This window comes from Epinephelus fuscoguttatus, linkage group LG24, assembly GCF_011397635.1.
Source record: "Epinephelus fuscoguttatus linkage group LG24, E.fuscoguttatus.final_Chr_v1".
Classification (NCBI taxonomy): domain Eukaryota; kingdom Metazoa; phylum Chordata; class Actinopteri; order Perciformes; family Serranidae; genus Epinephelus; species Epinephelus fuscoguttatus.
Genome location: NC_064775.1, coordinates 7,253,714 through 7,281,002, shown reverse-complemented (window position 1 = coordinate 7,281,002; position 27,289 = coordinate 7,253,714). Strand labels below are relative to the sequence as shown.

Genomic DNA, 27,289 nt, shown 5'->3' with positions numbered 1-27,289 from the left:
TCCTGTGTCAAGGGTCAAGTCCGATCCAAGGAGGCCCCACCTTGGATTAGGGGTACATCTGGGGTACCGGCACATCACAAGAATCCTTGAGCAGATTGGGACCTGGGAAATTTAGACACCAGGTGGACGCCTTGAGCTTTTTGTCACGTTTCTTGGGCCATTGGGGAGTACTGTTGCCATGAGGGGGGGTACTTGGTCTGCAACCGGTGTTTGAGTGGGTGGAACATGTCAGCTGGTATCCACATGAACACCAGAACCAAAGGTTTTCCAGATTCACTTCACCTGTCAGTGGTTTTAATATGTTGGCTGACCACAAGATGGCGACGTTGCTCACCTCATGGTCCACCTCATTTTGTTTGGCTTCCAAACATTTAGTGGAGTAAAGCCAGCTTCAATACTTCACAATGTAGTTTGTAGTTTGCCAGAAAACTTTCTAATTCTTCAACAACGGCGTTATTTTAAACTTTATTAGCGACATATGATAAACTTCCAAATAGGAGAGGTCTTCAGGTCAATTTGAGTACCGGAAGTAGTAGGTTTTCCCCCCCTATGTCGAATAGTTATTACATCACAAACCAAACAAAGGTAAGATGATTGGAGACAAATAAAAATAACTACGAATATTAAGTTACACGTCTATTTTTCAAATGAAACGCTTAAAAGAAGTAACTTAGCTACGCATATGCTTTTATTGTGAAACGCCGTCAGAGCGGAAGCTGCCTCGTCACTCTCTCGAGCTTGACGCAGCTTGGCTGGGTCACGCTGCAATCCAGCCGGATGTTTTGCGTCGCCAGTATGTGATGGGAACATTTGCTCATCTTGTCACAAAGCTAACCGAGCGGCTCCAGCGGCGGCCCCTGAACCAGGTGAGTACCCGCACACAGCGTCTGCCGAGCGGACCCGAGAGCCCGAGGAGCCGCGGGGCTGGTGTGGGTGAAAGCTGCAGGGAGGTCGTGACGGTGTTGGTTTGCAGTGACCGTGCACGCCCCTGCGCGCTCCCCGACATCCATAATGTAGTTTGTGTGGATTGCTGCTCAACAGGCAGATGACGGGGGATGCTGCTGTGCTGTTTGTCACCTGTTTGACTTGAACACCAGGTGATAATGTTTTCAGAGGAGAGGAAATGGAGTTTGCGTGCTGTGGAGTGAAGCAGGCCTGAGCAGAAAGCTTGCACATGTTCACATGAAGGAGCACTGACTGTGTTTTTAAACCCCACCTGTCCACTGCTCATGTGCATGTGCTGTCTCTGACAGCTGGGTCTCTGTTACACAATGGTTGATGGTGGCTCCCTGAGGATCAGAGCAGGAGCATGGGGTGGGGGTGATGATGATGATGAGCACGAGCCCCAGCTGCTGTCTTTTATGTCATCCTCTGTTTTAACTCCTGTGCGTCCTCCCTGACACTTAACTTAAAGTGTGCTGGACATCTGGCTGCAGCTTCCACTTTGCAAGGAGTCAGTTTGCAGGTTTTAAAGGAGTAGTTCGGAATTTTTTGAAGTGGGGTTGTATGGGTTACTTATCCATAGTCAGTGTGTTACACATCATAGATGTCAGTATGCACGCCACCAGTTTGGAGAAACAGGCTGGAGTCCGACACAAAAGCGAAGCAATGTATTGCTGTGGATGGGGGCCAGTGACAAAACATGTGTTTTAGTCACCTGACAAAAAGTCCCACCTAAAAACATCAGTATTAGTTGAAGTGTATGCTGTGTTGAAAGTATTTTTGACGATTTAGCTTTCGGGTTCAGTTCCCCATTTATGCTCTCGTCAAAGCCACCAGACTCCATTGACAAAAACAGTGATTTTAGCTTGTTGAACACAGGAGCTGCTGGTCGACTGCTGCTTCGATCAGTTGGTTAATTTGTGTTATTGTGTGACTTTGATGAATTTAATCTAACCCGTTTAAACTTCAAAGTCACACAATAACACAAACTAACTAACTGATGGAGGCAGCAGTACACCAGCAGCTCCTGCGTTCAGCAGTGTTAAATCACTGTTTTTCTCAATGGAGTCTGGCTGTGAAGAGAGTGATATAACGGCTTTATTTTTCCGTTGGAAATCACTGTTTGACATTAAGGTAAAGCAGTGAAAAATATTCTAAATATGGCATACACTCACTTAAATTTGATTTTTTAAGGTGAGACTTTTCTTTAGGTGGCTAAAATATGTTTTGTTGCTGGCCCCCATCCACAGCAGTACATTGCTCAGCGTACATGTCGGACTCCAGCCTGCTTCTCCAAACTGGAGGCGTGCTGACTTATCAGTCATACAGTTCACTTGCAAATGTAAGAACTCCTCATTGTGGTTTTAACGATCTGATTGATTTGGAGCTGCAGCTGTGGTGTTTCATATGTTCGACTTCATCAGTTCAGTTTGTGAGTATTGATTGAATGACACATGCATGCAGCAGACGTACACCGAGCTGCTGATTGTTGCCATGATATGGTGACTTAATCTATACGGCTGTTTTAGGGTGTTTTCAGTGGTTGGTAGAAGTGCACGGGTCAGAGGACGTGTCAGGGAGGTCACGAGGGCAGGGGGTCTCCTTCTGTTGCTCAGACCTGCAGGTCAGATAGTGTGTGCAAATGATTTAGAGTATTTGTTTTAAGCTGCCAGATGGGTTTAATGCTGAAAAACCCACAAAGATAGTAATTAACTGGCAATGATGAATCATTTTTAAGCAAAAGGCAAAGTACCTCCAAGCTCCAGACTCTCTGTCCCCTCAAAGAACTGCTCCTTTGCCGTTACTGAAATCGTAGCTTGTGTTTGTTTTGTGTGCGTTTACTGTCATCTGTCTCCAAAGAGGAAAAACGATCATCCTGCTGCCGCTGCAGTTGTTGGGAGCAACACACACACCTGTTTGTTAGGACAGATGGTCGACAGAGCGCTCCTCTGTCTGTGTGTGCGGATGCCGTGCAGTTGGTCAGCTGTTGTATCTCCCCTCGTCGGCCTTATCTCGCTGGGCAAGCTGACTCTGAACACATTCTTATTTAATCAGGCAGTTGCTTTCCTGTTGAGCCACTAAGCTGAAAGAACTGTTATTTTATTTGGCAAGTCGAGGGAGGACACACACACTGAAACACTCTGACACCACCGACTGCTTGTTGTTGCTGTAGATTACACACTAACGTGTTGCTGCCAAGATAAATTCTGCTTATATTTGACCTTATCTGGCTAAATTAATATTTGTGTTGGCAGACATGTTGCCTTCCAAGCCTGGATTATGCTGTCAATTACTCTGCAACTCATATATTGTCATTTTTTTAAAGCTAAAAAAAATAAAAAATGTTCTGGTTTCAGCTTCTCAAATGTGAGGATTTAATTAAATTCAATTTTATTCATAAAGCCCAATATCAAAAATCACATTTCGCCTCAGAGGGCTTTACAGCATACAACATCCCTCTGTCCTTGGACCCTCACAATGGAAAAGGAAAAACTCCCCCCCAAAAAAAAACTTTAACGGGGGAAAAAATGAAGGAACTTACAAGACAGTGGAGCACAAAGGCTTTGGAGAAGAAGCCGAGTTAATGACATGCAGTAATAGGATGTGGATGCTAGCAAATGAAGAAGAACCAACTTTTCAGAATTTGAGAAGGAGAGAAGGGGCTCGGTGTATTATAGGACGTTTCCCGGCAGACTAGGCCTAAATCAGCCTAACTAGGGGCTGGTACAAGGCAAGCCTGAGCCAGCCCTAACTACAAGAGCCAGTCCTAACTATTAGAGTCAGCCCTAACTATAAGAGCCAGCCCTAACTACAAGAGCCAGTCCTATTAGAGCCAGCCCAAACTATAAGAGCCAGTCCTAACTACAAGAACCTGCCCAAACTACAAGAGCCAGCCCTAACTACAAGAGCCAGCCCCTAACTATCAGAGCCAGCCCAAACTACAAGAGCCATCCCTAACTACAAGAGCCAGTCGTAACTATTAGAGCCAGCCCTAACTACAAGTGCCAATCATAACTATTAGAGCCAGCCCTAACTGTAAGATTTATCAAAAATGAAAGTCTTAAGTCCAGTCTTAAATGGGGAGATGGTATCTGCCTCTCGGACCAAAACAGGAAGATAATTCCACAGAAGAGTGTTCTGCTGTTTTACTTTCAGAGACTTTAGGAACCACGATTAACCCTGCATTCTCAGAGTGCAGTGTTCTGGTGGGATAATAGGGCACTATGAGCTCTCTAAGATACGACGGAGCCTGACCATTTAGAGCTTTGTAAGTTAGGAGAAGGATTTTAAATTCAATTCTGGATTTTACAGGGAGCCAGTGCAGAGACGCTAAAAGAGGAGAAATATGTTCTCGTTTCTTAGTTCCTGTTAGTACACGTGCCGCTGCATTCTGAATTAGCTGGAGAGTTTTTAAAGACTTATTAGAGCTACCTGATAATAGAGAATTGCAGTGATCCAGCTGAGAGGTAACAAATTCGGTATCGGTATCAGTTATTGGCCAAATGAGTTGTTAGCCTATATGTCGGCATATTGGATATAGGGATGTTCCTGGCGACCAATTTCCCTGTTGACTAAACAAGAAATTTAATTAAGACTAGTCCACTAATCCAAAAAAAAGGGAAGCACTCAGAAAACATTTAAAATTTAGCACTGTTTATTGTTAAGTATTTGAAACATTACCATGGAGAGGGGGACTGCTGTCCGACGGCTCTGTAGCACCCACTAGTGGCGGGCGGCTGCATGACAGTTAAGCTGCCTTGTACGTGAATAAAACACTAATTGGTTTAACCGACTAATATTTCTGTTGCCGACTAGCGAGGGGGCTGATGTTTGATCGTTTAGACGTCTAATTGCATGCATCCCGAATCGACATAGCGGCAGAAAAAATCCAATATCGTGCATACAGCCCATCCTGAATATTAATTATTAATATTATTGTTATTGCAAGTACCAGTTCAACTTTTGCTGACCGACATAATAATTTAATAAATTACTTTTTCAGCGCACTAGATATATTTTGCTGCACTAAAAATGACATAATAAAATAAAACACATACTGACAATGTTTTCCTTGGGGGACATAATTTGCAGTTTCGAAATTGCGATTTAATGCTGTATATGTTATCACAATACTCAGCATATCAAAAAAGAAAAATTCAAATTACAGGAACATATCGTGATAATATCGGATCTCAGGATTGCGATAATATCGTATCGTGGGGATTCCCACCTCTAAGACGCTTTTTTGAAATAGAACTCTGGATTTGGAAGTGACGACTGTAAGTGCTCAGTATGTGAGTACAGCTTACATTTTTTTAATTTATTTTGCTGCTTGGCCTTGAGCCAGTCTTTTATTTTGATAGAGAAACTGCCTCTGTGATGTGGAGACGACTCAAATATTTAGTTTGATGCAAAGCTACTACGCATTCTTGTGTTTGCTCTGTGCGTTTTATTTAACCCTCTCTTTTTTCTTACTTTTTCAACCCTACCCGTGAAGTCATACAGTTCTTGCAGCATGTGTAACTGTGCAATGTCAAACTTTTATGTCTGTAATAAGCATTTGCATTAGTGACACTGGTGCACATGAACATGTTATTGCATCACTTTTGGTATTTTATGAATGTGGGTGTGACTTTATTTTGAAATTACTCAGATTCTGTTATTTGCACAAGGGCTCTGTGATCACGTAAAGGACAGAAAGGCAAAGATTTGTGCTTCCGAGTCATCTGCCCTAAGTGTGCTGCAACAATGAGAAGCAGGTCCCCTCCTCACACTCATTGGGACATAAAACTTTTTGATGTCCGTCACCCCCCACACTTGTCCTTTTTCCCTTTCAGCCGGGCCACACTCTCCTCTTTCCTCTTGCACTCTCTTAAAGGCCACGCCAGTCTTTCAGCCAGCATTGGTCTTTTCTTTCTGTTTTGACCCCCCCCCCCAGCACAAGACAAAGAGTGGAGAGTGACTGTGGCGCTCTGCAGCCAGGTGTTCTCCATTGCTGCCCCGGGCCGTAATAGCACCAGCCCTCACACTGCAGCTGCCCTCCCCAGCCTCCCATTGTGTGGCTCTATTGTCGAGCCGCCCACCCCTCGTTGATTCATCGGCCACACAGGGGAAGCCCTTTCAGGCCGAGGAGGGGAGTGTGTGTGTGCTGGTGCACTTTGAGTACGCGTGCCTTGGGGAAACTGGCTGTTGCAGGCATTCGCCCACAGCCACTCCCCTCCTCCTCCTCCTCCTCCTCCTCCTTGTCTCTGCGCCTCATTGTAAGGCCGCTGCGCTCTGATTGGTGGAAAAGCAGCCACTCTAAACGAGGGAATGGCAGACATTGTTGCTCCATCTGTTCTGCCACGCATTGTCCAACTTGCCTGCTCCTGTGTGAAAGATAAAACAACACAGCTCTGGAGGAGCAGTGAGGACAGAGGTGGCCCGAGTTGGATGCTCGGCTGTACCTGCGCGCAAACACGAGCGGCGGCCTCGGACCTGGGAACTTTAGGACTTGGTTCTCTTCAGTTTCAGGGATTTAAATGTGCGGAAATGAGCTGATCTCTTTCGTCATTGTTTGTTGATCCGTAACGGTCTGGTGAGTGCGATTCTTTTTCTGAAATCTTGAGCTTCCTGTTGTGGTCTCTGTCTTAAAAAAGCGACCGTGACTTTTGCTGCCCGTGTCCAGAGGGTCGAGGGGACCTGCGCGACAGGTTGCAAAGCTACAGCATCATAATTCAGTTTCACGCTTCTTTAAAGTGCAGAAGGTGCAGCCTGATGATGGTTTTGCACGTGCACACTAAAGATGAAGTGGTCTAAGTTTAAACCGTGTGTACCACAACAACACAAGACTTGTATACATGCAGCCCAGACTCATAAGAGTTAGTAATCACAGGGCTACATCTGACCTTTGCTTCAGTGTGCAGCTGGAACACCGGTGCTGCACTTGAATCTCAAACAGTGTGATGTGTGTTGATATGAGGCTTGATAGGGGGGATGGGTCGGTGTTGTGGGGTGTTTTCTGGGGGGCAAGCTTCTTCTTATCTGGGTCACATGAGGCCAGAGGAGGCAAACTGAGCATCGGCTGAAGATGCTGGCTTCGGAAAGTGTGTGTGCAGCTTTCACATCTGACTCTGTGTGTGTGTGTGTGAGGCTGTCTGTCCTGCTGCGTCTTTATCCTCGCTCTATTGGCTGTGTGGAGGCAGGGGTGTGTGTGTGTGTGTGTGCGTGTGTGCGTGTGTGTGTGTGTGTGTGGGGAGACACCAGTTGCGAGTAGCACTCAGCAGACATCTGTTGCCCTGCTGCTGGCGGGGAAAGCCTAGCGCGCCATCTAGATGCACCAACACACACACATCGTATTCCCCCGGCTGATTATTCTGGGACGGCCCCCTTTTTCTTTTTTTTTTTTAACAATAACTTTTGCACAGTATCAGGCATACAGCGATTATACCGCCAGACAGCCCCCCTCCCCCTCCCGGACTCCCCCCGTCACCCTGAACCCTTTACCCCCTCTCTCACCCTCAGCACACACACTTTTTACACAAAGCTCCCACATACAAAGCGCTGTAAGGACTGTGTTACATATTCATTACTGCCTCCATCAAAGCCGGCAGTGCTGCTGTGTGTGGGAGCCGGCGCGCTGATGTTTGAAAGATGCACCCACTCAGCCTGGAGGTCTGGAGATGGTGTGATGAGGTGGCGGTGCCGTTGGTCTGTTAACGCTAAGCCTGGTTTGAGAATCCCACAATGCAACTGAATGCATTATTCTGAGTTGGACGATAGTGCTGGGTTCAACAATATTGTAGGGTTGACTGTTGGAACTTTGCTCAGTGAGATATTTGATAAATAGTAAGATAGGAGTTGTACAGATTTTCTTTTTTCTGACTTTAGTAGTTATATCTGTAGGTTTTGAATGTTTTATTTCAGACAATATGTGAACTTGCGCTGTAAAAAATTTTGATGGTCACTTTCTGACTGTTTTTTGATATTTTATAGACCAAACATTTAATCTATTAAATGGACAAAAAGCAGAATAGGGCTGCAACTAAAGATTATTTTCATTAATGTGACATTTATTTTAATTGATTAATTGTTTTGTATATGATATGTCTAAAAATGTTCATTCCAGCTTCTTAAAGTCCAAGGCTATGACATAAAATGTAGGAATGCATGATAATATCGGTATGTCATTGGTACTGGCCAATATTGGCTTTAAAATAAGCTTTCAGTATACATGCATGATATGATGTTAATTCCACCACAGAAGAGACTTGATGATCACTAAAATTAGGTTGGGGAGAAACAGGATATGTCGATATTGGTATCGGTTATCGGTCAAATGAGTTGTTACATATCGGCATATCGCATATCGGCAAAAAAATCCAATATCGTGCATCCCGTTTAAATGACTTGTTTTGTCAGTCTGAACTCACAGATATTCAGTTTAATATATCAGACAGAGAAAAGCAGGAAAAGCATTTTCTTCCAGTTTTGCATTCAGTTACTTTTATGATTAATTGATTATCAAAAGAGTTGGCGATTATTTTCCTGTCGATTGACTCATCAGTTGGTTGATGAATTGTTTCAGTTCGACAGCAGAATAACATTGAAAGTAGTCATTAGTTGTCGCCCTAGATTAGATACATCAGGAACAACTGACTGTGTGAAAACCTGAAGAATCCATTCCCACATAATTATTCTCCATTGTTGTGAATGTGTCCGGTCATATATTGGGAATTTTTTTTGCCTTTGAGGATCAGTTGCGTGACATCCATATACAACTATACTAATTATGTTACCTTACACTGAGGAATATTAACATAGTTCTCTACATATTGTTCTCTATTTTTCTAAGAAGGCAAAATTCCAGATTGTTGAAAATTAAAAGCAGCACGAGGAGAACTTCATAAAGTAGTATAAACTTTGCAAACTTTAAATCAAATCAGGAGCTGTCTGATGAAGTAATACGCAAAATTACAAATCTGAGCAGATATGACATAACTAGGGAAGTCCCGATCACATTTTTTTTTGCATCCAATCCGATACAGAGTCCTTTATTTTGAAACCGAGTCCGATACCGTGTCCGATCTGATACTTTGCAAAGCATTAAGAAAGAAAAAAAAAAGAATGCATCCAAGTTGTCCCATAAGGTTTATTTTTTATTTAAAAAGTATCCAAAAAGGTTATCGGTGGTTCAGCAGCACAAAATGTAAACAAATTCCGAATTGTAAACAAATTGTCCCTCCAGACTTGCTGTAGGGCTGTGGTAGGCGAGGTTCCGCCGTTAGGTGTGGTTGTGTTGCTCAGAATAAAGAGAGAAGCAGTGGCTGCTGAACCTGTTGTTTGACTGCTGTCCGTTTATTGCTCATTAGCTTCACTCAGTTAGGCGAACCCAGGACGCTCGGTTACAACACATTGGAAAGTGGAGGCAACAATGAACAACATAGATGAAAAACCTGGACATTTTTGGTGTTTTGATTCCTCCAATCTTTTATTACCGATTCTGATTTTGTAAAAATAACGTGATCGGTGCCGATACCCGATCCATCCTCGGATTGGAACACCCCTAGAGATAACACTTTGAGAAACTTGGTAGGGATGCACGATGATATCAGGACAACATTTGTATCAGCCGATATGGGCTTTAAAATGAACTATTAGGACGCATTCACACTGGTGCTATTTGGTTCGCCTTAAACGAACCCTGGTCCTTTTCTACGGCTAGTTCGGTTCGTTTGGAGTGGTGCGAACGCTCATTCAAACTCTGGTGCGGACCAAACGAGCGAACCCTGGTCCACAAAACTGGGGTCTCGGTTCACTTGCAAGTGAACCCTGGTGTGTTTCGCTTACAGTGGGAAATACAAACAGACTATAAAGCGAACCAAAGAGAGGAAGTGAACCAAAGAGAGGAAGTGACGTAGAGTGCAGTGCATTTTGGTGCTTGGTGTTTCTGTGGTGACCAAGCTGGCTGAATACCGCCCCCAAACGAGCAGCTGTTGTAACTGCATGACGTTGTCCAGGCGGTTTGGTCCGCTTTAAAAAGTGCAGTGTGAAAGTGAACTGAACCAAATGAAGGTGTGAAATTTTTCGGCATTCCCCACCCTATCGAAAGTAAATATGTTTGGCACTGGTTATCAGTTAAATGTGTTGTTAGCATATCGGATATCGGCAAAAAATCGTACATAATGTCTCCCTAATATTTGGTGCTATTGACACAGTTAGCTCTTAGCAGTGAGGTTTCATACATGTATCGGGGTGCACGGGATTTTACCTGATTTAAATTCTGTGCACCTCAGTGTATGGAATTCACTTGGACGTAAGGTAACATGAAGCTACAGACTAGTGTAGCGTTCAAATGTGTTTTGACATACAGCTGTGACTAAGTGAATTTAACGAGGGCTGTACAATTAATCGAAGGGAACGCACTTGCTTGGTACAGACCCCAGCAGAAGTTGTACTTTTCTGCCACACACCAGCCCCCTGATGCCTTTGAGACACTCAATAGAAAGATGTGTCAGTTTGGACCATCAGCAGAGTAGAGTATGCATGAAATGTTCCCAGTAGCCCCACTCTCTCCACAGCAGCATGAGTCACTAGCTGAGGTAGATGTGTGTGTGTGTGTGTGTTCACGTGTGCATGGGCACCATCAACGCCCACATTCGTTGTGCCAAGGTCCCAGTCCTCATCACTCCTGCAGAGCTGTTGTTGTCTTGGGTGGCAGGGTGGGTTGCCGGTAAGGCACACTTAAGCCCCTCCCTCCCCCACACCAGATCTTTTTGTAATGTGTGTTCATGCGTGCGTGTGTGTGTGTGTGTGTGTGTGTGTGTGTGTGAGAGGTGGGTCGCCGACTGAGCGCTGCAGCCTCTGTCTTGGCATTTAGAGGGGAGAATGCTTTCAACAGCTGTAGCTTAGCAACAGTAGCTCAACCGCGTTGCTAGGCAGCCCTTTTTCATAAAATGCGGACTCACTCCTCCCCGCCCCCCACCCACCATTCTTTAAGTCACTTCCCCTACCATCATCTGTTTGATCCAGATAACACGGGCCTGGGTTGATTTTGAGCCAATGTTGAGCTGCACATTTGCATTTGTAGAAACTATTTGGAAGCGCCATAGATACTGAAACTTTAAAGCTTAAATTTAATGTAGACTTAAAGGGACAGTTCAGATTTTTTGAAGGAAGGTTGTGCAGGGTGCTTATCCACAGACAGTATGTTACATACAGTAGATGTCAGTCAGCACGCCCCCAGTTTGGAGAAGCAGGCTCGAGTGTGACATGGAAGCAAAGCAATGCATTGCTGTGGATGGGGGCCAGCAGCAAAATGTATTTTAGCTACCTACTAAAAAAGGCTCACCAAAAAAAATCAATATCAGTTTAATTCTAGGCAATATTTAGAATATTTCCACTGCGTTACCTTGATGTCAGACAGTGATTTTTGACAGGAAAATGAAGCCGTTATATCGCTCTCTTCACAGCCAGACTCCATTGAGAAAAACAGTGATTTAACATTGCTAAAAAACAGGAGCTGCTGGACTACCGCTGCCTCAGTGAGTTATTTTGCTTGTGCTATGGTGTGACTTTGGCATTTAAAAGGGTTTGTTCGGATTCACCAAAGTCGCACAGTCACACAAACTAAGTAATGACCGTAGTAGTGGTAGACCAGCAGCTCCTGTGTTTAGTGAGCTAAAATTACTGTTTTTGTCAATGGAGTCTGGTGGCTTTGACGAGAGCATAGATGGGGAACTGAACCCGAAAGGTAAAGCGCAAAAATACTTTAAATACAGCATACACTTTAACTGATTTTGATGTTTTTTGTGTGGCTAAAATACATTTTGTCGCTGGCCCCCATCCACAGCAGTATATTACTTAGCCTCCATGTCAGACTCCAGCCTGCTTCTCCAAACTGGCAGCATGCTGACTGACATCTACTGTGTGTAATACACTGACGATGGTTAAGTACCCCGCACAACCCCACTTCAAAAACTCCGAACTATCCCTTTAACTCTAGTCAGCATACACCAGGCCTGCAGTTTTGTTTCTTGAGATTAACGTATCACTTTCCTGATCTCAGATTAACTTTCCAAAGTGCTTCCTGTAATTTGCGCGCAGCTAAACCTTTGACACCAATCAGATTAGCCTAACCAGATCCCATGTCCTTGGTGCTCGATTGCACAAATGTTGATTGGCTCGGTGGCCTCGGAGCCCCTCTGTGCTTTAATGAGTGACTCCACCACCCCAGTGGGAAGAAGCATATGGACCTTAATTACCAGGTAGAATGTGAGGGGGAAGGGTCCATCGCCAACGGCTCGCTGTCTTTTTTTAAACAGTTCACCCTCTGTTCCCCCCTCAGATTAATGTGCTGTGGCGTGGCCCTGTAAAAACACACTGGGGCCAGACTAAAAAAAAAAAAAAGAAAACGCGGGAGTCCATTAATTAGGGTGAGAGGCCCCATTGGCTCTTTGTGTCAGCCAGCCTGTGCCTCAGTGGAGTCCCCAACTGCCCCAGAGTCAGAGCCAGTGTAAATAACAGCTCAGAGCCACAGTGTGCGAACAGCTTAGGCGAAAATTTCCCTAAGAAAATAAAGGGGAAAAGGTCAGAGTTTCCTAAAGTGACAGTCTGTGTTGACTTTAAATTATCACGTCACAATACAGCCTGAATGCAAATTCTCACTTTGCAAATGATTCCTCGTGCAGTTCAGGAGAATAGAAAGACGTTATTGTTACTGCACGTTGTACAACGAATTCTGCTGTGCAGTTCCTTAAAACAGTGCATTGATATTCTGCACACACACACACACACACACACACGTGCCCTTGCTATACATGTATTATTCCCATGGTTTAAATCAACTTCGTCTGTGTCTTCCTTTAGGCACCGATGAGTCGAGCTTTGTGAGAGGGGAGCAGTCGGCCCCGTGTGCTGGATGTCTGTGACAGACCCATGGGCCAGAAGGACCATGTGGAGGCAGGAGCAGGCCACATCCTTGACCTGGGGCTGGATTTGGAGTATCTCCACGTAGCAGGGGCCGACCGGCAGGCTGGCTGCGCTGACGGGCCCCCTGCTATGGAGGAGCAGGGGGAAAGCTCCGGCAACAGCAGCACCGCCAATTCCCCTCTGCCGGCCGAGGTGGAGGAAAATGCCGGGTCCGACACAGAGTGCAAGCCGGCGGCGTCTTCCGGCGCCGCCCTTGCGGTCGGCCCCGACCCGGATGGAGGAGAGGGAGGGTTTACTCACAGTAAAAACACCCACCAGCCGCTTTGTCGGACCCAGTGTGTGGACTTAGGCACTGAGGGTCCTCCTGAGCTCCCATCTGAACTCTCACCCGAGCTTGAACCCTACACCCCTGCACAGTCCTCACCCAGCTCCCCATGTAAGCACCCACCTGAGCCTCAGCCCAGTCCCTCCTCGTCAGAGCCAGCGCCCGAGGCTGGCGGGAAGGAGTACCAGGCGAAGCTGGAGTTTGCCCTGAAGCTGGGCTACTCCGAGGAGACAGTGAGGCTGGTGCTGTCGAAGCTTGGCCCTGACACCCTCATCAATGACATACTGGGAGAGCTGGTCAAACTGGGCACCAAGTCGGACAGTGAGCAGCCGGCTGGATCACTAGCCTCTACCTCATCTTCCTCATCCTCCTCTTCCTCTTGTGGCTGCTCTGATTTGCTGGATAGCCAGAGGTCGGACTCACCCTGTCCGTCGGACTCTCTGTGTGACCAGGATAACCTGCGGCCGATTGTGGTGGACGGCAGTAATGTAGCCATGAGGTGAGCAGACTCTTCAGGGACACAGGGGATCTGAAGGGGTTAATAAAGTTAACACATTCTGCTCATGTTCAGGTTCATACTTGTATTCAGGATTTCTACTAGAACACGTTGACATGCTTTAATGTTCAGAAACATTTTAGAATTTGCATGTAATGTGTGCATGAACAGACCTGTTTTCATCCTCTGTCTGAAACGGCCCATTTTAGCGCCTGTCTCTTTAAGAGACAGGCGCTAAATACCCCCCCCCCCCCTTACCTAAAAAGCCCAGTCTGCGCTGATTGGTCAGAGTTTCCAGGTCTTCAACATCTGTGCTCTTGGTGTCTCATTGCTGTTCTGTTGCTATGACAACAGCTTTGGTTCCTGTTTACTTCCTGTCAGCTACTTCATTAACAAATATTTCAACAGGAAACACAAAGCGACCCATTTCGTATCTTTCGCTGCATCCGAAATTGTGTGCTATGCACTACGTACTCAATATGTATACCATTGTTCAACATACCCTCGTGTATATAGATAGTGGTCAGGATCTTTTCAGCGTTTGTTTCTTTTGGACTAGGGATCGACCAATATGTTTTTTTCAGAGCCGATGCCGATACAGATTATTATGAAACAGAGATACCGATAGCCGATATTTACAACCGATATATGTCTGCTGTAAAAATCAGTTGACACAGAATTAAAAAAAAAAAACACTGACAAAACACTACATTCAAATGCAATTATGTATATATTTATTCTGAGAACTTTTCCAATGAAAAAGTACAGGGAGCTGCCAGCAGCACTTTTCAATAAATGGGAAAATAAATAAGTTGAAAATAAATAAATAAGTAATGAAGTTGAAGAATATGCCAGCCAAATAAAAACAGATTAATAAAAGTAAATAAATAAATAAATATACAATAATCATAAATACAAAATTTAAAAGATAAAATGAAAAACAATAAAAAAATAAAATAAAATAAAATAAAGAGAGCTCAATTAAAAGCCAGGCTAAAATGGTAGGTCTTGAGTTTGCTTTAAAGAGCCTAGAGTGATACGTGCAGGCAGTGAGAAGCACGCCAGGGGCAAAACAGCGCAGCTAAGGAAAACAAAACTGTATATCAGCATATTGGTGGAAAAATTCACCAATACCAATAACCCTAAAAATTCATAATATCGGCCCCGATAATCGGCCAGGCCGACTATCTGTCGACCCCTGTTTTGTACTTCGGTTGTTTGAAAATATAAACCTCAGGCAAACTTGTTGCATAATGTAATGTCACAGACATCTTAGTCACCAGACAGTGCTTAAAGTAACAAGCTGGTGTTTAGCAGGTTTAATGTTTATGTGTGTACCAAATGGCACGGTACACCTTCCAAATAGCTATAGTTGAGATATTTTCAGTCTGGATCAAAGTTATGGAACAACTGACCAACATCCGTGTAGCCAAGCTATTAGCATGGCTAACTAAAAGCTTAAATCATGTTGCAACCTCAGCAAAGCTCAATAATCCGTCCGTATGTCATCCGTCTGTTCCAGGAATCGTTTGGAATTTACGTACTATTGATTTCATAATGAGGTTTTGGACACGCTAAAAAAAAAAAAAATGCTAAAAATGTAGCCGCTTACTCCCCGGCGCTGCTGCTGAAGGACGCTGCTAGCTAGCTGCGCATGCGCATGTTAATACAAAGCTGACAGAAAATAAAAGGCGAGACATTTACAGCACGAAATCTTAAAAGTTCACCACCTCTAAATGAGTAGCGCTTTGAAATGTGGCGCTAAAGCTCACACTGGGTCAGTGGAACGTTGGACTAAAAGACAAGGCTTCTTGTATTTCACACCATTTTGCTTTTTTTCGTTAACAGTTAAAGAGTTAATAGTTAAAAGGTGTTTGGCTATCAAGACAAATGTTAACCGAAACTGACATCCCGACAAGTTTAAAAACAGTCTATATTAGCATAGTTGTGACATCACAACCACACAGAAGTCCTGACGGCCTCTTTAAAGGCACAGTTTCTATAAATGGGCTGTATGCATTGCTTTGTGTTTTGACAGTATTTGTAGCACCCATACCTGCTTTGTAATAAAAAATTTTTTTTTACAATATGGGACCTTTAAATCATTGTTAAATGTCTTTTTATTGATTCCACACTCTGACATAATGGCGCACGTGTTGCTGAAAAACCAGCATCAAAACCCACCATATTAGTTTGCTGTGACCTTCTGCCTCCTACTTATGTCCTGTAGCCATGGCAACAAGGAAGTGTTTTCCTGCCAGGGCATCCAGCTGGCTGTGGATTGGTTCCTAGAGCGTGGCCATCATGACATCACTGTGTTTGTGCCAGCGTGGAGGAAAGAGCAGTCCCGCCCGGACGCCCCCATCACAGGTCTGTACACGAGGCCGGCTGACACAAACACACGTGGCGAGTTTATTCCAGCACAGCGTTTGTTTTTCTCGACCTCACCATACCCCTCCCCTCACACAGATCAGGAGATCCTGCGTCGCCTGGAGAAGGAAAAGATCCTGGTCTTCACTCCGTCACGGCGTGTCCAAGGTCGGCGCGTGGTTTGCTATGACGACCGTTTTATCGTCAAGCTGGCCTATGAGTCAGACGGCATCATCGTCTCCAATGACAACTACCGAGACCTGGCTAATGAGAAGCCTGAGTGGAAGAAGTTCATTGACGAGCGGCTGCTCATGTATTCTTTTGTCAATGACAAGTGAGTGAAGTGCGTTACTGAGGGACAGATCATAGTGACGTGGTGTTAAAAGAATTTCAGAGTTTTTACTGGTTTAAATCACCGGGTCCTTTTTATTTTCTAATAATCCTCCCTCCCATCTCTCAGATTCATGCCCCCAGATGACCCTCTCGGTCGTCATGGCCCCAGCTTGGACAACTTCCTGAGGAAAAGACCTGTCATGCCGGAGCAGAAGAAACAGCCGTGTCCATACGGTGAGAACACAGACACACACCAAAAAGAAATAACAATGCATTTTATCTTCTGTCCATTTGGACCATATTTACTCTTCTGTCTCCAGGAAAGAAGTGCACTTACGGCCACAAGTGTAAGTACTACCACCCAGAAAGAGGTGCCCAGCCCCAGCGTGCTGTGGCTGACGAGCTGCGCGCCAGTGCCAAGACCTGCGTCACCACAAAGAACCAGGGCGACACTGGGCTGGTGAAGAGCCACAGCGTGCCAGCCGGCAGCATTGACGCTAAAAAAGGCGCCCCGAAGCGGCAGTCAGACCCCAGCATCCGCGCTCTGTCGTACAGCGACGCTGAGGAGAAGCTGCTGGCGAAAGGGAGGCTGGAGAGCCAGAAGAGCAGCATGTGTGGCAGCAACAGTAGCAGCGGGAGTATCAGCATGTCTCCAGCCCCAGGAGGCCCTCCTTCCAGTTTCAGCCTCCCCCAGGACCAGCAGACCAGAGCAGCGACTCCTCATAGTCTCCCAGCTCCCACCCATGACCTTTACCCTCACTGTGAGTCTCCGGACTTGAGCTACTACTCGGTAACGCGTGCCTACTCTGGCCTGAGCCTCTCCTCGAGACGCAGCCCAGACTGTCGCTTCCCCAATGACACAGACCTGCGACTGGGCTCGGTGGGCTCAGCGGGCTCTGAGTGCGGCAGCGAAAGCAGCGTGAGTTGCGGTAGCAGCTGCGACTCGTACAGTGAAAGGCCGTGTCCAGGGTGCCCCCCGGACACCTTACTGGAAGACAGCGTCCATTTTGCTAACCCCCACAGCCGGCTGTATCCCCATCACGCCGCATCAAACCATGAACTATGTGGCCTTCATCCTGCAGATTACACAAATATCCAACACAGCCATGCTTCTAATACCGGAGTGCACAGCTACCACCTGGCACGCGGGCAGAGCTGTGCTCACGATCAGCCTCCACCAGAGGCTCCACCAAAGCGCCCTCTCTACCCCCTGCCCCCTCACCTCCAGCACCAGCCACTGGCTGCACGCTCCAGCTGCCCAGGCGACTACCACTCCCTGCCGCAGACCAACCCTCACCCCCCTGGCTCTCCTCTCGGCCGCTGCCTGGCCCCCACACGAGGAGAGAGCGTGTCAGACTCACATCTGTATGAACACCTCTCCACGTCACACCATCATCACCGGACGAAAGCGTTGCCCAGCTGGGACACATACTACAGACAGCCTCCGTTGCCGCCATCCAGGTACGAGCCGTCTGCCTACCAGAGCCTGCCAGACACACGGCAGTCATCCTGGCACGCCCCTCCCTGGGCACAGGACGGCTACACCCAGCACCACTCCTCCCACCCAGCTCTCCACCCATCCCCAACACATTACCTAAACCACCCTCCACCCCCTTCCCACTCTCCTCACCCGCCTCACCCATCGAGCACTCCGCTCCCACCGTACCCGCCTCACAGCGCTCACCTGACGGTGCCCTCCCATGCCGCTCCCTCCTACATGCAGCAGCACCCAGAATCCCCTGCACACAGCCGCTACGGGGACATGAGGGAGAAGGTTTACGTCAACCTGTGTAACATCTTCCCTTCGGAGCTGGTGAGCCGGGTGATGGCCAGGAGCCCCCACATCACAGACCCCCAGCAGCTGGCGGCCGCTATACTTGCGGAGAAAGCTCAAACAGGATACTGACGACTGAAGGACGAGTCCGTGTATCATTATGAAACAACAGCAGTTATGTAGTCTGAGTAAAAATAGGGAAACACAAGCTGGGCCTTCGCATGGCGGAATTTTAAATCCTGGAATGCTTTTGGATTGTCTGCAGGGAGAGCTTTGTCTTTCCTTATGACATTATTGCCTACGTTTTAAGGATATTAAATGCTGAAGATAATCCAAAACCAGCTCTGGTCACTGCGCAGCAATGACTAAATCAACTCAACTGTAGGAAGTGCAGGCAGAGCGAGTCATTTGATGAAATCTATGACACAAAGTGCAACTTGTGGAGATTGTTCCAGACCTGCCCAGTTAGCCTTTTTTTATTTGTATTTATTAAGTAGCTTATTAGACGTGTCTTTCACATGCAGGACTTGTTATGCATCGAATTCAAAAGGCACTTTTTGTGTTTTACAGCCAAATCCGTGAGTTGGTATTGTATAAAATCTGAGGGATATGAAGGATTATTTAAGCATCCATCACCTTTTGACCAGAGTCGAACAGTGTGCGCGACATGGACGGGATTTTGTATTTCATAATTATAAAGAAATAAGTATGTAAACATGATTTTCTTATGTGGCAAACCCACATCTGGTACTCCATCCTCACATGACAGTTTCAAACTACTATTTGACCGAGGTCTGTGTATTATATTAATCTCTTTGTGTGACGTGCGGCCATTTGTGGGGCTTTTTCCATGTTGGTAAAAATGAGTGTTCGAAGGATAGTCGTCTTATTTGAGATGACTTGAGTATTTTGGTCAGAGTTGTAGCTGTAGAGATGGGTGACCCTGTCGTGTGTACCTTAGTTTTAGTAAGGGACATCTCTCTCTCTTTCTCTCTCTCTATCTCTCTCTCTCTGGCCCTTTATTTTGGGTCAACTCTGGTATCTGCTACAGACAGAACACGTGGACATCAGTAAATCATGTATGTAATGTAAATATATTTAACGGACTCCCCTGCTGTGCTTTTGGCCCACAGCGGCTGCTGTTGTCTGTAGCAGATCCCAGCTGAATCCATGCTAGACAGAGAAAAACCTTGTTTGATACAAATTGTATCATTAAACTACGTACATGGACTTGTTGATCCGTATCTATCAAACACTCTTAATGTATTGCTATACGATGAAATGCATTGACAACAGTTGTGTTCCAGTCGAGATGTTCCAACTTTTAATCTTGTGGAAGTTGCTTTGAGACAATTATTTCAGGTTTGTTAAGAAACAAAAGGAGCTGTCTGCCTACTATGTTTAGGTACCGCAACTTCTTTATCTGCATTTTGGGTTTGAAGCTGGCTTATTTTCTACAGGAGCTCCAATGAAACGACATGTGAGGAATACGCTGTGGTTGGCCGGTTAAATGCCCATTTGAAAGCAGACGTGAATCGGTCTGTTTTTCAAGGTGAGGTTGGGGTCAGTTCATTAAACATTTTTTTAGCCTCTTTATTAAGTTCGGCAGTGGATATCTTTTAAAGTAACATTAGACATTACGCTTGAAATAATAGAGAATTGATGTCGTATCATTAACTAATCTATTGTTTCTATTACATCATGAATTGAGTGGACAGACCCCAACCATGTTTAATAAGTAAAGATCTATATTTGGGTCAGTCCCATATCCCATGGCGGCCATTTTGAATGCTTGTAGCACTCTACCAAAGCTCCAGCGAGAGTATTTGTTAGTGGAGTGCTTCAGGATGAGTCGGAAAACCCGAAATGAGTGAGCATTTTTGCACTCCCGGTTTTCTCGTCTCAAAAACAGTGGGTTTTTGGTTTGGTTTCTACGATATAAAAACATCAGTAAATACGCCGCTCTTGATTTTTGTAGCCTTTTCCTTAAAAATACGGTTGCTAACATTCGGCTAAACGAGACCACAGAGCATCATAACACCAAACAGCTTTAAGCTTCATTGTGGTGGCGACGTTAGCATGTGACCACGTTAGCTTGTCTGGCAATTGCATTTACGCTTCAGAAATCATAAAAGTGGTGTTAATTTTTTAAGGTTATCTTACTGAACAAAACACATAAGTATCATAAACGTTAGAGACACATCGTATTTTCTGCAATAATCCAAAATCTAATCAGAGGCTTTTTGACGGGGAATGGCGACGCTAACTAGCAGGATGTTTAGCTAGCTAGCATCCTTGCTGCTTTCCGAACACAAATGTGGAAAGTTTGATATTTTAAGGACAAAATATTGAAATGTCTTTGGTCACACTGCATTACAGGGTGGTAGCTTGAAAAAAAATTACATATAAATGAAGAAAATGTTTTAATTTCTTCACACACGGGAGGCTACCTAAGCACTTACTTAGCTAATACTAACAAGCTAAAGTTTCTCTTATCCTTGACCTTGCTATCATGGCCGAAAAATTGAAATTTGGAAAAACGCTGCACTTCTATTAGTTGGCCGTTAAATATTCTGAACGCTGTATTAGCCTTTCTTCGACTAGCTTAGCTGTGCTTGATCAGTTAGAGCCCCAAGTTCAAAATGGCCGCCAAGGATTCAAAGTCTACAGAGTGAGCTCGTCATACAGTTCATCACAAGCCAGCTCCATAAAGCCCACTGGTTTCTTTCCTGTCCAACGTGTCCCATTGTACAAACGATGAATAATGGTACAATAACACGTGCTGTTGATGAGAGAGAACCTTTGTGTGTATTGAAGAAGCGCCTTCTCTCCGGCCTCCTGGCACTGTGTGTCAGCGTGGCACCTGAGCGTGGGCCCAAAGTAATGCCTCTTCATGGCATTGTGCTTATGACACATCCAATACTCTGAACTATGTTCAGCTAACTGTTATGCATGTTTTGATTTGTTTTGGTTTTCTGCATGTTTCCTTGCGTTTAAGTTGTGTACATAGCTGCGTTTCTGTCCTGGAAGCTTCGTCTTGCCGTGATTGTAGCTGTCGAGATACTTCCAGGCGTACTTATCAAAACTGGCTTGTTTTTCTGCTTGTTAGTGTTTAATTTCATATATCAGTTAGTATTGATTTCAGAACAAGGCTTAAATAAGGCTTGATGTTTACTCCAAAGGACCAGGAAGCATGTTTTGGAATGCATCCCACTTTTCTCGTACACTCGGCCACAGTCAGTGATAATGGACACCATACTGATTCATTGACTTCTGTGCTGTAGATATAATGCTGTACAGGCCGCGACATCTTCTGTTTCAAATTATACTTACATTTTGCCAGTAGATTAACTGTAACTAATTGATTATTGTGACACTCAACTGTAACTGTGATTGTTCAATAAAGAGTACTGCTACAAAACGTGATGTTAACCATTTATTAAGAATTCACAATTTTAGTTTAATTACTGAGAACATTTTATGTACCTAGCATAGCATGTCTCATTCTCATAAATGTGATATCTCAAGAACACCTTGAGGGAATTTCTTAGAATTTGGCAAAATCTGAGTCAACGACGAACTGATTAGCTACAACTTGGTAGTCAAAGGTTGAAGGTCAAGGCCACTGTGACCTCATTCGTTGTGTCCTTCATTGTCAAATGTTCAAGGATGGCAACGTTGGTTCTGTCCGCAAAGCCGTTAATGTGTTTCTGTTTTCAAGGCGTTAATAACTCGACAGAAGTTATCTCCTTCACGTCTACAACTCGTAGTCTGATAGAGGAGCAACTTATTAGCACTGGTATGGTTGAATCATCAAGGTTTTAAGATTATTTTGTGGGGTTTATGCCAGAACTTGCGCTGTATTCTAGAACTTAAAATTATAACATTTAATTTACGGGGTGAAACAGTATTTTTAAAGGATTTATATGCATGAATGGGATTTATAAAACATTTTAATCTGCTTTCAGTTTTTAATCAATAAACTTGCCCAGAACCAGAAAATACCCAGACAAAAAATCACAACTTCAGCAATTAAAAATGTGTAAAAAAAAAAAAAAGAATCATCTTTGTTTTAAAATATATATAATTTTTTGTAAAAATGTTTACCCTTTAAAGATGTGTCCCAGATTCATTATCAATGCCATCAGCTTTCCATAAAACATTATTTAATCAGCCATATAAGGGGTTAGGGCTCCTGTCTCACTTCCTGGTTTCCAAAAAGGCAGGAATGCTGCTGAAGTTTTGCAATGCTTTGTAATTTTAATAAATTCATTAAATAACATTGGGCATAATAAATCCAAACTTAAGATAGAAATTAGTGTTTTGATAAGTATTAAGAGAACTCTTGGCAACTTTGCTCTCCGTCAGATCTAACCTTTGACTTTTATTGCATATGCTATTTAAGAAAAGAAATTAAATTAGAGAGTGGTTGGCCCTTTACAAGGTTTAATAGTCAACACTTTAAGCTTTTAAAATGTATTTTCCCAGCCTGGTTGAAGAGTAAAAATTGAAAAACCCTAAATGAATGGTTTGGTCCCAGTTCTCAAGAATGAGTGTTAAATCTTTTTCCCCTTTTCCCCTCTTTGGTATGTCCAGTTCCCTCTTTGTATCGGTCATGGAAGTGCAAAACTCAGCCACATAATGACTGTTTGTTTATTCCACATCACAAGGATATCCATCTAAGAGTCTGAAGCCCTGCAAAGGCCAGGCATGGATGGGGATTGAACCCATGATCTTTGGTTTACGAGACCAACGCCTTACCACTTGGCCACCATGCCTGTTATTGGACTTATTTTTTTTAATTATCAAATGAGCTTTGTAAGAATGCAGGTGTAGTTTATTGTCTTGTGGGCTTTCTGTTATTCAACAAATCAATATAGCATACAACAACATCTTTTGTTCCCTTGGGTACTGGCGTTCTTCTGGATGCCACTTGGCACACAACAACCACCCAAACACCGCTGCAGACCAAGTTGTCAGGTCTTTGATGGCAGCGGCCCCCCAGCAGGACAATGTGCCACGCCCCAATGTGGATCGGACTTAGTTCTGACCTGCCATATTTATGTCAATATACACTTATTTTGAATTTGATGCCTGCAACATGTTGCAAAAAAAGTTGGGAACAGGGCAACAAGAGACCAGGGAAGTTAGTCGTCATTTAATCCTTTAAACAACAAACAACAAACAGCAACACAACAGAACAGCAAGTTAGTTGCTTTATTGGTCATCTGTTGTGATAGGACTTCACACATTCTGTAAGTGCATAAAGAGTATCTGTAAGATGAGCGCCGACGTTTCTTCATCTCACTCAGCCTTCAGTCGCTCGGCCTCAGAAAGCCCTTCATCGGGACATCAACACTTTGGCTTGGAGAGCTATTAAGCTGTAAAAGAGCAAAAATACATTTCATGTGTTAATCACATTTGGGTAGGTATTAGCTGTAAATCTGCATGAACAGATATATCCTCCTGTTGTCCTCGTACGTAGACACTTGTAGTGCCATCTAGTGGTAGTAAGACCACAATACACCAATCTATGTAAAAACAAGATGGCGGCCATCTCTGCCAAGTCAGTGTTCAGCTGACAAAAGTGGACAAGGTACAAAACCTGATCAAATGTAATGGTTGAAACTAATTTATTTATGATTAATAATGTTTGTAGTTTTGATATGGCAACAAATTTGACCTATTTTAACAATGGTTGCAGCTATCTAGTGGAAAGTACTCGTTGGAGGACATCAGGACTTTGTTATTGTCTTGTTTGAGGACATTTGGACTTTACTGTCATCTCATTTGAGGACTTGGGACTTTATTATCGTGTTGAGGTAATTAATTTGAATAGGTGTGGCAGCTCAGGTCCCTGGCATGCAGGTAGAGAGAGAGAGGCTGGCTTTGATTAGGAGGATCAGCTGGACAGGTGAGCTGTGGCCTGCAGGGAGATGAGCCAGGGAGATGGTTGATGCATCAATGCTTAGGTGACGGCAGAGACGCTACTGGTATGTATGCTTTTGACTGATAATTATTAACTTGATCTGCACAAGTAGAATATGTGTTTTGTGTTAATAGTTTCACTCATTCATTCGTTGTGGTGCAAGTTGTTTTTTGGTTAGAAATGTTTGTTCACCTTATTTAGCCGAGCATGTCATGTGTATGGTGGCTGAAGACAGTTTATTCTATTGATGGATTAAATTTGATCAGCTTGATACCAGGATCTATAGTTCAGTGGTGTGTATATACATTGAAAAGTTTAAGTTGACGTGACTCAATTATGAGTTCGTTTGCTGGATGGAATTTGATTAAATTTAGTGATTGATAATAACTTACTGATTTGATTTGAATTGAAAGTGGAAGTAATAAAAGAGAATTTCCATATTTAGAAAACTGGTTAAAAGTGCGATTAAAAGTAATTTCGTGATTGTTTAAAATAGGTAAATAATTTAAATTTATTTAAAAGAATATAGATGTTTGGTTTGCAATAGTATCACTGGCAATCATATAAATATATTAAATATATATTTAGTATAACATGAATTTGATTGTTAAAATTAATTAATTATTGGGTATATTTTGTTCACAGATAATGTCTGATTATGATTATTGATTTATCTTGATTGATTTAACTAAAGTGATGAACATAAGAGACTTCAGTTAATTGAAAGTTGACTGATTTAATTAACATGATTTTATGGTCTTTAAGGTTATCATCCTATTACTGACTGTTTCTTTCTCTGGAAACCAACTGCTTCATTAAAGAAAAGGAAAAATGAGCGGAGTTGTTCAGCTTCCTCTGTCGTCCTCTATGCCGGAGTTTAGGCAGGCATTGAGGTTGAAAACCAATTTTATTGTCGCCTTTTTTGAGAACATTGGGACTTTAATATCACTGACAATATTTAGTTTTTATACTTTTATACTAGGTCCTACTGATCCCAAATAGCTTGGAGAAATTAAAAATGCATACCAAAGAAAATTTGAGGTCTCAGGAGGATATATGTGTACTGTGCAGTGGGTAAGTAAAGTTAAAACACCTGAATCTATATCAAAGTGACAATGACAATTGGCAGCGTTTGTCAGCTGTAGTCAAAACTCTGTTTTAAAAGCAACATGGGGACACCTGCAGTGACCAAAGAGGCCCAACAGAGCTGCATCAGTTCAAACAAAAGCTAAATTATTTAACCATCAAGTCTTGCACTGGCAAGAAGGTACAGTGCTTCATATGTGACCAACTTTAACTGAAAGCAATGCAACTGAATATGACCCAACTCTGACACAGTGTTCACAACAAGCTTTAAGTCCTTATTCAGAAGGTGTTTAAGTATTATGTCTATCACTGTCACATTTTGAAGCATCTTTAGTGTTTATCCATTGCTTACCTGCTGCATTGGGCGCTTGTGTACCGTGGTCATGTGAATCAGGGGCATGGGTACCGTGGTCATGAGTATCAGGCGCATGTGTACCATGCTCATGAGTATCAGGCGCATGTGTACCATGGTCATGTGAATCAGGCGCATGGGTACCGTGGTCATGAGTATCAGGTGCATGTGTACCATGCTCATGAGTATCAGGCGCATGTGTGCCATGCTCGTGTGAATCATGCTTATGTGAATCATGCGACGTTGCATTAGACGCAGTTGCATTGGACACAGTTTCGTTGGACACATGTGCATGGGAGTGAGCAGGTTCCTCGGCGGCAACCTCATGTTCAGTATCTTCAGTTTTCTCCTGTATCACAGCCACAAACAGACTCGGTCAGAGATGCAACGAGATTTAAAATTTCAGATGTTAATATTTCACATATTTACTTAAATGCTTTCAAGATTGGGTTGAACACTTTAAAGTTAGTAATGTGTCAGTCCAGAATTGTTAACCATGCCCAACGGTGTCATACGTAATTAAGTAATTAGTGCCATAACTAAATCAGAATTGGCTGAATAGATCGTTTAAAAGACTTTACATACATAGAACCAGTATGACAGACTTAAAAGAGACAGTGAGAAAAAGAATAGCATATAATCTACCAAAAGTGCAAAAATGCCTAGAGCCGCTCACCTCAACAGGAACGCCCTGGAGGGTCCAGGTCCACCCCAGGAGCAGCACACAAACCACAATCAATGCTGTCTTCATCTTAACAGTCTTCTTGTTCCCCCGCGTCTGAGATGGCTAAATCAAAGGTGATATAACCACCTCCTGGCCACACGGTTTCTTATATCCCCGTCTCAGCCCACACACGGCACTGACCTGTAACCTGCTTTCACTCCTACAGCGGAGTAAAAAAAACAAATGAGTAAAGAGAGCAAAGTTCTTGTGGGTGCAAAATCAACAAATAACAATGTTGTTTTTTTTAAATCTAGGCCTTGACCAGACTGTTGAGATGTCACTTCATGGCATTTGTAAAAACAGGGGGAAAAAAAATCAAAATGACAGCATATATCAATTTGTTACCATGGAATTTATAGTATTACTAGTACTAGCATTATTTCCACATATGTATCATTAAACTTCAGTTAGCATCCCAGCCTGTTTGCTTAAATCACTGGACTCAGCAGGCGTATATTAGGGACAGGCCTTTAAATCCTCTTACACAAAACTGTCGCATGGCACCTGTCACATTGACACAACACTTTATCTTGTTAAAACAAAACTCAAACTAACTGCAGAAGTCATTATTTGCAATAATAATACTGCCAAAACTGTGTGGGGTACAGTGAGGTCCATTTTTTTTTCTTTAGTGTACCCCAAAGTTTCCCAATATATAAAAAATAAATGATTTAGGGGCTGTTTTTTTATTCATCAGAGAAGTTTTGTTTTTTGACCCTCTGCGAAGCTCCAAATATTTGTCCTTGAGCCTTCCTCAAAGACTAGGGGAAAGTGTGTGACCCTCCCTCCACCATGAATTAGGCATTGAATTTTTAAACCGTGTTACAGTCTTGTTTTTTTCTTTTGTACTTAAGTAGAAGTAAAAACCTAAAAAGCTGGGCTAGGCAGAGATCCAGAGAGGCAAAAAAACAAAAGCAGAATATGAAAGTTTGTCGCCCTCCTGCAGCTCCCCCCTCACTGTCTTCAGTCCCTCCCAACTGACCCACAGTTTCCAATATACTGACTGACTATCATTCGCTGCTAGTCACCACATGGTCCCTCTACCTTG

The 27,289-nt window shown here is 43.7% G+C and overlaps 2 protein-coding genes and 1 non-coding gene across 5 annotated transcripts; 1 reads left to right on the top strand and 2 right to left on the bottom strand.

Annotated features, from left to right (window-relative positions):
• The first annotated feature begins 742 nt into the window (after positions 1-742).
• Positions 743-21,558, top strand: LOC125885088 (probable ribonuclease ZC3H12C). Of its 2 annotated transcripts, none has more exons than XM_049570521.1 (6): positions 743-866; positions 12,790-13,676; positions 15,904-16,043; positions 16,143-16,377; positions 16,504-16,610; positions 16,697-21,558. In XM_049570521.1, exons 2-6 carry the CDS (start codon positions 12,859-12,861, stop codon positions 18,280-18,282), a joined length of 2,886 nt encoding a protein of 961 aa, XP_049426478.1. In that variant the 5' UTR covers positions 743-866; positions 12,790-12,858; the 3' UTR covers positions 18,283-21,558. The 2 variants fall into 2 exon arrangements, with proteins under 2 accessions (XP_049426478.1, XP_049426477.1); XM_049570520.1 differs by lacking the exon at positions 743-866 and adding an exon at positions 6,462-6,520.
• Positions 21,559-22,856: 1,298 nt separating this feature from the next.
• Positions 22,857-22,928, bottom strand: trnat-cgu (transfer RNA threonine (anticodon CGU)). Its single transcript has one exon. It is a non-coding gene; the product is annotated as a tRNA-Thr (tRNA).
• Positions 22,929-23,353: 425 nt separating this feature from the next.
• Positions 23,354-26,366, bottom strand: LOC125885129 (histidine-rich glycoprotein-like). 2 transcript variants are annotated; one of them, XM_049570604.1, is made up of 4 exons: positions 26,194-26,366; positions 25,620-25,866; positions 25,518-25,589; positions 23,354-23,531 (listed from the first exon to the last, which is right to left on the bottom strand). In XM_049570604.1, the coding sequence occupies exons 1-4, from the start codon at positions 26,266-26,268 to the stop codon at positions 23,527-23,529; spliced, it is 399 nt and encodes a 132-aa protein (XP_049426561.1). In that variant the 5' UTR covers positions 26,269-26,366; the 3' UTR covers positions 23,354-23,526. The 2 variants fall into 2 exon arrangements, with proteins under 2 accessions (XP_049426561.1, XP_049426560.1); XM_049570603.1 differs by having other exon boundaries at positions 25,518-25,866; positions 26,194-26,353.
• Positions 26,367-27,289: the final 923 nt, after the last annotated feature.